Raw genomic sequence first — 12,038 nt, forward strand, 5'->3', positions numbered from 1 at the left:
CTCAAATGAAGTTAAAGCACCCTCTCGGGTAATATTGCTTAATTATATACAATCACATGTCACACAACAGGCAGATGTATGTGGGTGTATTAAAGTTATTTGATAGTCAGTGTTTTATTTTAAATATACACGTTTGTGTTGCTGTCAGTTGTAGTTCCTAGAAAGAAAACATTTTAAAACATTTTAAATCTCTTGTATTCGCTCCAGAATGATGAGTTAAGTCTCTTTCCAGCTGAAGTAAGACGTGAACGCTCGTTTCAGCAGTCGATGTGATGCAGATCAGACGAGTCCACAAACATGATCTCTAACTAAATGTTTACATGAGAGATGAACAGATGCTGTCAGACGGATCAGAGCTGGTGTGTGTTTACAGAGCAGTTATGGTTCTTAAACACACAAGACGGAGATAATCTGTGTGTGTTGGATAAACTCACCGTGTGTTTCACTGCCGTCCTCGTGCAGACGCAGCGTCGAGCTCGTGAACAGGGCGTGGAACCATCCGGCCCGACACACACAACATAAATCTGATGTATTGTCGTCACGTGAGCAGGAATTAATGAGAAAACACGTCTTTCACCAGCGTCTCTGGTTTATTCTCTCAGCGTACGCAGATGTGAAACCACCAGCTGAAATGCCCACGAGCAAGGCACGGAGCTGCTCTCTGAGGCTGAGATGTAAATGAAAGTGATGATTGTTTTTTATTCTTGAATCTTAAAACCACGTTATGGCCGTGATGCATGTTTACGCTCTGTGGATTTACATAATAGGCACATAACTGAGAAGGAGACGCGTTCTGTGATATCCGTCAGCTCGTACAGCTGGAAGCTAATAACAGTTATTTAAATGATTCATGAGTTCACGTTTACGTGCTTTGTCTGCTTTTTATAAAAAATGAAATGTAAATCTCTGGTGTTTCTGACTGACGAGCTGAAGATGTGGAGATTAAATCTGAGTCGATCGTCTGTTGGATGGACAGATTGTTGAGCAGCAGCTTTCTGCGCTGGTTTCTGTTCACGCTCCGAGTTTTGGTTTTATTTATCTTTTTTTTGTTTTTGCCTCGGCTCGATGGAGAAGAAACATCCCAGAGAAAACATCAGTTTGTGGATTATACAGAGGAACAGACTCCCATTCTGGAAACACACGGTTGTTACTGACTTTTGATTTTTTCAGTGCTTCACAAACGAGTAGAGTCAGTAGAGTGCATACCTCCACCACGGCCCAACCATCCATGAATTAACTATAATTTAAGATCATCAGATTTATGATCCACAGTGAGTGAGCACGTTTACATGCACACGTATTAATAATCAGTCACCAGATCATTGAGGCCGTCGTGTAAACAGCTTCATGAGATTTGCTTTATCGGATTATGAGAATTCAGATAAACACACATTTTTTTGCACTATATTCCGTTTAACTCGGTGCACGATTAACGTAGAAGAAGCGGATGTGTTTTCTGCTCGTGTGCATAACGTGACAAAGAAGAGCATTATTTTGAAAATCCAACGCGAGGACCGATCTGACGACCGGAGACGCCACGATAAGTGACGTCATGTTGACAGCATGTTTCTGTTTTACGTCATGTACTTGGAAAGAAATCCAACTAATAGTCTGAATCATGTAAACCCGTCGAATATTATTTTAAAGGAATACACCTGAAGACGCAGGCTGGTGGTGAAGATTGGATGGAGGTTTGAGTCTTTCTCTTCTTAGAAGTGAAACAGAAACAACCATGTGACTGATGGACCAGCAGGGTGGAGGTCAGGCAGGGTTGATGCTGCTGACGTGGTTCCATCCTGTGAGTGTTGGCTTGTTTTCCCCATCAGGATAATATCGAGCTAAACTGAACAAAATCATCTTACTTTCCTCAAACTAATCAAACTAAACCCTCAGAGGTATCAGAGCGTCTGAGTGGTCTCAGCGGACGCCAACACAAACAGCCGCTGCGTGAACGTTGTTGATTTCTGCGGTCTGCATTCAGAGCTCCAAACATCAGACGGAGGAAACGAGAGCAGACGTTTACGTGGGAGGAATTTTTGTGGATTATTGTTGCTTTGACAGAAGCGTCAGTGAAACGCCTGCGAGCTAAAATGTAAATGTGTTCGGATAATGATTCATAATTAAGAGAGTGTCGAGGAAACTCTGGAGGTTTCAGGAGGCTGCGGACGGAAAACACAACAGATGTGTTTCTGTTCTGCAGGTGTGTGTGTGTGTGTGTGTGTGCAGGTGTGTGTGTGTGTGTGTGTGTGCAGGTGTGTGTGTGTGTGTGTGTGTGTCTGCAGGTGTGTGTGTGTGTGTGTGTGTGTGTGTCTGCAGGTGTGTGTGTGTGTGTGTGTGTGTGTGTGTGTGTGTGTGTCTGCAGGTGTGTGTGTGTGTGTGTGTGTGTGTCTGCAGGTGTGCACACACTCGTTTGAATCCTTCATGGCGGCTGCACGTCGTCCTGTTGATGAAAACCTTCCATCTTCAAAATGCATTTTAAGAAAGGAGGACAAACATCTTGTTTATCGGGTGCAGATGTAGTTTTCAGAGTTCTTATTTTGGAGACGGTTGATGATTATGATTATAATTTGAGCGTGAGAGCTGACTGGATCGAGCTGGCTCCGGTCCGCTGTAGTCTCAGCCAGGTTCTGATGTTACTCTCCCGTCCCAGTTGGCTCTCTTCCATTAATATCATGAGTTTCATTTTGATTTTAAAACTAAAATCAGGACACACAGAGACGCTTAAACCATAATTTCCTTGAGTTAATTATTTTGATTGTATCTTAAATGATGAAGCACTTTGTGATGTCTGTTTCAATATGAGCTCTAAACATTAATTACTGATAATCAACTATTTAAATTAAAGAAAATATATTTGGAAATACAGAAATCAGACGAGTACTCACAGAAGGACGTCTGAGAATCTCCTGAGTCGACTTTATATTCATGTTCATGATCGATATTCAGCGTTTTTATCAGTGGAAGAAGAAATGAGCTGATTTAAATTTGACACTGTTTACGGTCTAGTTCCCTTAAAGCCCAGAAACACAAAGCACATTTGGTTCTGTTATGATTCAACTTAAATACCTGCTTCAGTCGCCACAAACATAAATGTATAAAAAAATATCAACTGGTTTCACATTTAATAAACAATGAAAAGCCGTCGTCGTCACCGCCGCTCTGCTGCTACTGACATTAAATCCAGCTCACATGCAGACTGAACATGGCACTGAGAAGTAAAATATCATGTTCAGTTTGCAGAAATGTAAAATTTCAGCAGAGACTGAAGGAAACATCCACCGTCTCACACAGAGTCTCTGATCTCAGATCTGTCTGTCCTCAGCTTGACTCCCATTAGACGGTGAAAGTCCAGAGGAGTGATGGAGGTGAGAGGTGAATGGAAAGACTCGAGGTAGAAATCTCTTTCAGACTCTCTCCTCTTTTCTCCCACTTTCATTTTCCCCGTCTGGTGTTTTTTTTTTTTACTTTCACCGTCTCCAATTTTCTCTTTTTTTTTTTTTTTCATCTTCTATCCTCGTCTGGATTTAACCTCCTTCCTCTTTCTCCTCTTTCTCTCTCTGACCGCTCCCCCGTCTCCTCCTTTAGCTCCCCCGTCTCCTGGGTATGATTATAGTATCTCTAGCTTTCTCCCTCGGCATGCTGGGAATGAAAATGGATCCCTCGTCCCGTCTTTCTTTGTGTGTGTGTGTGTGTGTTCATGCACTACAGGGAGTGGGTGGGTGAAAGAGATGAATGCCAGAGGAAAAGTGTGTTGATGTGGAACTGTGTGTGTGTGTGTGTGTGTGTGTGTGTGTGTGTGTGTGTGTGTGTGTGTTGATAGATGGGGTGGAAGTGTGTGCTGATGGAAACAGTAAATAGTTAATGAACGGGGAGGAGAGCGTGTTGAAGCCGCGGGAGGTGACGCTGATGGAGACAACAACCACACAGGACAATAAAACCGATCCGTATGTTGACGTGCCGCGCTGATCAGAACCGTTCAAAGTGGTTCTGTTTAAAAACCCAGCAGGCACGTCTTCTACAGACAGCGTTCCCCCCTCGAGCGTTTCCAAGTTGGTGTTGCCAGAACAAATGTCTGTAAATGCCAGAAAATGATGTTGCAGCGTTACGTTATGTTCTTTTCCCCCTCTCGCCAAAACGCTGTGCCTGTTCTCCGCTTTGGTTGAGGCACAAGAACCGCTTGGTTAGGGTTTGGAGAGCGTCGTCGTGGTTTGGTGGCCAAGATCACGGATGGAGATGGTTCTGACTTCCTGTGGAGAAATATCTGTGTTTGGTTGCCACAAAAACGTCTGGTGCAACAAAAAATGTGTGGAAATATTCTCAGCTGACCTTAAAAATATCCACCAGTGTGAATCATTTGGAAGCCTTGTTAATAATGAAGTTTGTAGGGAACAACTATCAACGCTGATGGTTTCATTATTATTCCTCTGTCACATCGTGGAGTCAACATTTACTTTATAAGGATGCGTTGAAGCTGAAGTTCTGTTAGGTACCTGACGTGAGCTGAACACCAGACATGTACAGACGTCTGCTGGTGACAGTCTGGATGACTGTTTTATTGATTCATAGAAAGCATTGATTCTGAATACTTCAAACTGTTTCAGTGCTCATTTTCACCACATATTCACCGGTACCAGCTTTACATGAGCCTTGTTAGTCTTATATTTATCTTTTAATACAACACAGTGTTTTGTCAGTCCTGCAGAATCGACCGAGGAATCGAATATCTAAGTTGGCAGATAGACGTTTCAGTCTCGTACCGCACTGAACAGACGTGTCGGCTCGCACAGACGATGATGACAAATGTTTATCTTGTGAGTTTTATTCAGTTCCACAAACAGATTTCAGCTCATTCTCAGTTTAACACTTTGACAGATTACAAATAACTGCGGCCTGAGTTAACGCGGTCATTAATCACTGTCCACGTCTTAATTCAACAGTCACTAACTAGTTATAAAGAAAATGTTGCGTGAACATATCAGATCGCCTTCAGTTCTGTTCGAGACAGTGAACCTGCAGCAGATCAATCCTCATCACCGATCAATACCGACCCAAGTGTCGAGGAGTTTAATGAAGACGCAGAACGACGACGACGCTGCTCGTTACTGTTCAGTGTAACAATCGATGCTCCACCGGTAACGAAGTCTCACCCTCCATGATTTAAAACTGAGCTAACGTGGTTATTACACGTCATCAAATAATGAAGAGTTATGTGTTGTTTTTAGCGAACGTTGGCGCTGATCAATAACCATCTCAGCTGATCAGAAACACAACGACAGGCGTCTGATTGAGACTCAGACAACGAGCAGCGTCTCTCCTGCAGAAGAGAACAATCAGCTCTTTTCTCCCGTTCCGATTATTAATTTCACACTTCACTTAGCTGTGATTTCTGTCGGGCTAATGTGGCAACGCTCAGCCGGGACTCTTATTGTCGCTGTATCCGACACACACACACACACACACACACACACACACACACACACACACACACACACTGGTATAATGAGCCGGAGCGCAGCAGGCAGCCGAGGGAACGCTGTAATTATCATGCACGAGCAAATCACACATTCACTGTCGACTGCCAAAATCCACACAGACAAATAAAAACAATGATACTGAACGTTCAAATCTGCCAGTCGCAGCCGTTAATATCGCTGCCAGCCCATCATCTCAACACAGACGCACAAACTTACACCCACAGACACCAACACAGAGCAGACGTGGAGGTTAGTGTCAGTCACAGCTGAGATGAAGCTTCATGTGGCGTCTCTGCGGTAAAATGTCTAAACACAACGAAACCTTTGTTCTCTGTGGTGTTGAGTTGAGTGCTGACATGATCCCAGATGTTTCCAACAATGTTCACGTCAGAGGAAATCCACAAGTTTACTCAAGATAACGGTGAGTTAGGGTTAGGAAGGAAAGAAGGAAGGAAGTCAGAGAACGAGATGAAACATAATGAGAATAAAACTTTAAAACCAATCAGTGAGATAATCTCTGAACTCTCCTCCTGACGGTAACCGGCTCCAGGTTTTTGTTCCTCCAGAAGGTCCGGATCTGAGCTGTCTAGTCAAAATGTCAACTGTTTATGTGCTGCAAAAAACACTGATGTTTTCAGCTGTGTAGTGATGCATTCTCCAGGTGATCCACCACTTTGTAAATGTGTTGTTCGGTTTAAAGGGATATTCTGGTGTAAGTTTAATCCATGGTCTAAATCACCGTGAAACTGTGTTAGACTCCCTCTGGAGAGATCAAGTTAGCAGACCGCTAATTTACGGAGTTTTATCAACCTCAGAAACGACCGCACGACAACAATACACTGCAGTAAATGGATCCAAATATAAACCGCCACCAAAAAGCCACAAATAATGCTCAGAACAGCACCAAACTTCAGCAACAGTACAAATAGGGTCTCAGCACATAGTCCGGGGCATCTAACCTCCGCTAGCTTAGCTGGACTTCTACTGAAAAGCTAAAAACAGACTTCAACTCTCCTCCATCAGCTTCCGGGTCGGGGAAGTCCCGACGCGACGATTACCGAGTGCGGTTAGAAATGCTCAATTCCGTTCTTTTCCCTGTCCGCTCTCGATAATAACTGTTATAAACTGGCAGGTAAGACACATATGAACTTTGATTGCTTTTCCATGGAGTCATAATCATACACTTTCATCCATGAGCCGCGGAACTCTACTGCACTCGGTAATCGACTCGTCGGGACTTCCCGTCAACAGGAAGCTGCTGCAGAAGAGAGGTAAATTTAGTCAGCTTTTCAGTAGAAATCCATCCAAAAATAACACAAGTTTAACTGGACAGTGACGATAAAGCATATAAACAGACAGCGTGAATAAGCAGGAACTGAAAAATGCTCAATAAAAAGATTGTGTGTTTGAAATACAAGATGTTTCAGCCTGCAAAGCTCCGCCGGTCTGTCCTGCGTTGATCTAATCTGCGCTGATTCGAAGTTCACAAAGCCTCTGACCGTGAAGCAGCTCCCCATACAACCTCACACACACACACACACACACACACACACACACCTCGACGCTGTTGTGTCCCAGAGAAATGTGTTTGTCGGGTGGACGGTCGGGCCGACCTATTTAATGGCAGATGAAACACAATCAGTGAACCAGACCACAACAGGTCTGATAGATGCTTCTGGTTATTGAGTGGGTATCGACTGGCTCAGGCCTTGTGTTCGGTCACACACACACACACACACACACACACACACACACACACACACACACACACACACACACTTCCAGACAACCTGCAGAGGACATGTAATGCATAACAATCAGCTCTGAAACAAAGGCAGGGAGGAGGAGAGGTGTGTTAGACAATGTCTGTGTGCAGCCATGCAAGTATTCATGAGCTGGTGTGTGTGTCTCTGTGTGTGTGTGTGTGTGTGTGTGTGTGTGTGTGTGTGTGTGTGTGAGTGTGTGTGTGTCACCTGGAAGCAGCAGTTAGCTGTACATTTACAGGTCTTCAGTTCTGCATGTGTGTCTTCAGGCATTAGTCTGATGTGTGTGTGTCTGCAGATTCCAGCAGGCTTGAGAATCTAATAATGACACATATCACGCACACTCACACACACACACATTCATAAATAATAACCTCCATGTTGTTGTAGCAGGTGTTTCCCCTGAGTGACGCCGGTACACACTCGGCTGTGCTCGCAGCTGTATTACTTATGCTAATGTGGCGGCTGGCGGCTCGTTGCATGTCGGCTCGTTATGAGCCGCTGATTGAGGCGGGAGTGACCAGAGGTTAGACTCACCTGTTAAATTAGCATCTGTTCTGCCTGCAGCGAGTTCACCTGAGAAAAACTCCTCGTTTCATTCAGCGTGCCTCCTCGTGTGCTCGTCAGGCGGCATCATACCTGAAGTCACGTGAGAAGAGTTGAGAGAGCCAGAGAGACAAATCTGCTCGTGTTTCTGTCGTCTGTTTAGAATTTAATGTTCCTTTTAATTCCTAGTTTTCTGAACTGTCTTATTTGTCTTTTAGGAGCTGTCCACACCAGCCTGGATAATTCTGCAACCGTGATGTTATGTTCCCGGTTTTACTGTTCTGTCCACATGCAACCGTGCTTTTGGAACACTGAAACCGTGGTCGTTTGAAACCGGAGTCCAGGTTGAGGTTTTCAGGCGACTCGGGTTTCAGCGGCTGCGTGTGGATACGACAACCGCGATTATTTCCATTGCTTCCATCAGAGCTGAGCGCGTGCCTTTGTAAATACTGCACGCACAACAATGTAAAGACAGAGAGTGACGACAGTTAGCAGGTGGTTAGAGGTGGTTATCTAGTAAACGTTCGCTTGATGTTCGCTAAACTGATGTGACAAAGTTGTTGTTGTTGTTTATTGTCTTGCTGTCAGCTGTGTTCATGTTCAGCTGCTCAACATAAAGCAACAACGGCGGCACCAGGATGAGCAACGAAGGAGTCGCCATTGTTGTTTGTGTCTTCCCCTTTCTGGTTTTAAACTATCTTGATTGGTTAAAACAGCCTTCCCGTTTTACCTTACATCGCCACCTATTGCTGTGGCACATGTATTACAAGTATATTGCATCACTTGGTGGCGGATTTTACGGTTGCGTGTGTACAGAGTTATTCTCGGTTATTTTTATTACACCACTCGTGTGGACGCGGAATTTTATTTAACAAAACCTCGGTTGCACAGGGTCTCAGATGCATTAAATATTGTGTCAATCAAAAAAAGGCTCAGTCCTGAGACGAGGTCAGGACACGCTGTACACCAAGAAATACATAATAAAGACCATGAACGCTCTATTATACTGATGCTTTCTGTCTACAAATACAGAAAGACGTCTTGGTTTGCATGTTCGTGTCTCTCTTCAGGCTGTATTCTTATCGCTCTGTTTCCTCCTTGACTCTGTTCGCTCTCCTCCACCCTCAGTAACACCATCTATCTCTGTCGCCTTCTCTCCTCATTAGCAGAAAGGCTGGAATAACTCCCTGCGGCCGATGGACAGACAAGGAAACGTGAAGGTAGGACACACTCGGATGTTTTCCATCAGTCAGCCTGTATGATCCTCCTCCGTGACCGACTCCTCTTCCTCTTCACTGACTCTCGTGTCCTACATCCCTCCGTCCGCCTCCGATCACTCATCTTTAATAAGCCTCCACTCCCATGAAGCTGATGATGGATATAGAGTTCTTCCTCGCAGACTGTCACCTACGCTGCTTTTAATCACTGATTTATCTGACGACGGGTTTGAAAAGTGTGTTGAATCTTTCAGAGCAACTACTGCTTCTTTTTCACATCCACTTGTAAAGTTATATTCTTGGCTGCGTGACTCTCTGAATAAACCTCCGAGTTGAAGTAACAACAAACATGTTCTAGAGATTTCTATCATATCACATTCAGAGTCTCCGTCTCTAACTCTTTACGTCTTCTTACGTCTTTGTCTCGTCTCACTCATCTGCTGTGCGTGATGTGCTCTGATAGGTCGACACCAGTCTTGTGAAAATAATTAATAATTCCCCTCGAATGCATCAAACTAAAGTAACGAGCCTCTTGTGAAAACATGAGGAGGAGAAAGTTGAGATGTTTGTGTTCAGATGTAGAGAGGAGAAGTCACAGATACATGAAACATCTGCTGAAGTACAGTAACTAAGTATTTGTACTTCATTACCTCCAATCTCTGAATGACAAGTAACTGGTATCAGAATAAATATCAGAGAGGAAAAAGACAGTTCATCACTGACACCACTGCGAGAGGTTCTGTTGTCATGGTTACCTGGTATTTAAGGAGGTTCTGGAGGTAAAAGCTCAGTTCTGTTCCTGTGTGTCACTCATTAAAGTTGGAAGGTGGAAGCTAAAAGATCACACGTCATGTTCTGCCGCCTGAATCGATTAAATCTTGATTAAAACTGCAGCAGTTTGCGACACGCAGCCTCTCTGCAAACACGTTCGCTTTATTGTCTTTTCAGAATAAAAGAGCAAAATCCGGATCGTCGTTTGCCTCCGTCCTCTAACAGGGGCAGAATAATGCAGCAGCAGTTTTCAGAAATGAGTTCCAAGTAATTAAGCGAGCCTCCGGTGCTGGGCATTGTGGGTAATGAGAAACAGGTGCAGACCCTCATGTTTGGAAAGCCGCAGAGAGCCGTGAAATATGGGAGGATAATGACTGTTCACATGATCCTAACTGGTATTTACCCATTTTCCAGATTTCTGCAACATGTCGTAGTTCCCCAGAAAATAAATAAATAATTAAAAACCTCCAGTGTGTTCGAACGAAACACGAAGCATTTTGAAAACTGGCCGATTAAAGTTGATTTATTAGCTCAAACTCTGGAGACCGCGGGCTCTGAATTATGCAGCTGCCTTGATTCATTATTAGGCAGCCCGCGACCTTGAATCCTGTGTTTTCTCTGTTCCACCTTCAGGATTTTAAACATATTCCTCAGGTGATTTCTGAACTCTTGAATCATTAATCTTATTCTTCAGATGTTTTTTCGGACGCTCAGATCTGCATGAACTTCACGGTAGATATTCAAAGTCCGATTTGATTCGAGTGACCTTCAGAGAACATTTGAAGAATTTAACGTTAAACGAACTGAACTCGTTCATGCTCCCCAGATGATGAACCCTTTTCCATTTTGAGCTTTCCACTCTCGTTTCTCTAGCGCCGCCTGCAGGCTGTGATATCAATTTCATCTTCTATTCAAATGAAGTCAAATAAAAATGTCTCATAGCCTCAAAATCTGCTGGACAATCTGTTGACTGATACTCAGCACATGTTTCTTCTTGTCATCTCGTCTGTGCACGAGGCTTCAGGTCTCTGTTTCACATTCAGGATCGATTTTTATGATTTCTATGTGTCTGTTGCTGCTGCGGACGTGTTTAATGTGAAGATCTCTTTCAGGTCTCAGTGAGATTTGTTCTTAAAGGGATATTCCGGTGTAAGTTTAATCCATGGTCTAAATCACCGTGAAACTGTGTTAGACTCCCTCTCGAGAGATCAAGTTAGCAGACCGCTAATTTACGGAGTTTTATCAACCTCAGAAACGACCGCACGACAACAATACACTGCAGTAAATGGATCCAAATATAAACCGCCACCAAAAAGCCACAAATAATGCTCAGAACAGCACCAAACTTCAGCAACAGTACAAATAGGGTCTCAGCACATAGTCCGGGGCATCTAACCTCCGCTAGCTTAGCTGGATTTCTACTGTGAAGCTAAAAACAGACTTCAACTCTCCTCCATCAGCTTCCGGGTCGGGGAAGTCCCGACGCGACGATTACCGAGTGCGGTTAGAAATGCTCAATTCCGTTCTTTTCCCTGTCCGCTCTCGATAATAACTGTTATAAACTGGCAGGTAAGACACATATGAACTTTGATTGCTTTTCCATGGAGTCATAATCATACATTTTCATCCATGAGCCGCGGAACTCTACTGCACTCGGTAATCGACTCGTCGGGACTTCCCGTCAACAGGAAGCTGCTGCAGAAGAGTGGTAAATTTAGTCAGCTTTTCAGTAGAAATCCAGCTAAGCTAGTGGAGGTTAGATGCCCCGGACTATGTGCTGAGACCCTATTTGTACTGTTGCTGAAGTTTGGTGCTGTTCTGAGCATTATTTGTGGCTTTTTGGTGGCGGTTTATATTTGGATCCATTTACTGCAGTGTATTGTTGTCGTGCGGTCGTTTCTGAGGTTGATAAAACTCCGTAAATTAGCGGTCTGCTAACTTGATCTCTCGAGAGGGAGTCTAACACAGTTTCACGGTGTGTTAGACCATGGATTAAACTTACACCGGAATGTTCCTTTAACTACCAGTTTTTCTCCTACACGAACATCAGCCGTCCACCTGACGCCTGCAGACACGAGCAGAGAGAATCTTTAACTGTGTTTCTGTCAGATGTGAAACGAGCTGCCAGCGAACACCACAGGAGTTCAGGAGAAGCTACGAAGCTCGACCTCTTTAATAAACTGCACACACAGACGCCCTGCATGTATTCGGTGTTGCTCTCATTAAAGAGGTCCGTTGGAGTTTTGTTCAGCGTTTCACACCGAAGC

General features: G+C 44.0%; 2 protein-coding genes across 4 annotated transcripts in view; both read left to right on the forward strand.

Moving 5' to 3' along the window:
- The window catches only part of LOC115585697 (uncharacterized), a 510,933-nt gene that overhangs the window by 192,263 nt on the left and 306,632 nt on the right, over positions 1-12,038 (forward strand). The window lies entirely within an intron of this gene.
- LOC115584956 (PDZ domain-containing protein 4-like) overlaps positions 1-12,038 on the forward strand; it is a 50,353-nt gene that overhangs the window by 15,749 nt on the left and 22,566 nt on the right. For 2 of the 3 annotated variants that reach the window (XM_030422925.1, XM_030422926.1), the window contains exon 3: positions 8,950-9,003. In XM_030422925.1, the coding sequence (XP_030278785.1) occupies positions 8,950-9,003 (54 nt within the window). The remainder of the gene's footprint in view (positions 1-8,949; positions 9,004-12,038) is intronic. The other variant, XM_030422927.1, reaches the window with a different exon arrangement.

Source organism: Sparus aurata, chromosome 7 (genome assembly GCF_900880675.1).
Source record: "Sparus aurata chromosome 7, fSpaAur1.1, whole genome shotgun sequence".
Classification (NCBI taxonomy): Eukaryota; Metazoa; Chordata; class Actinopteri; order Spariformes; family Sparidae; genus Sparus; species Sparus aurata.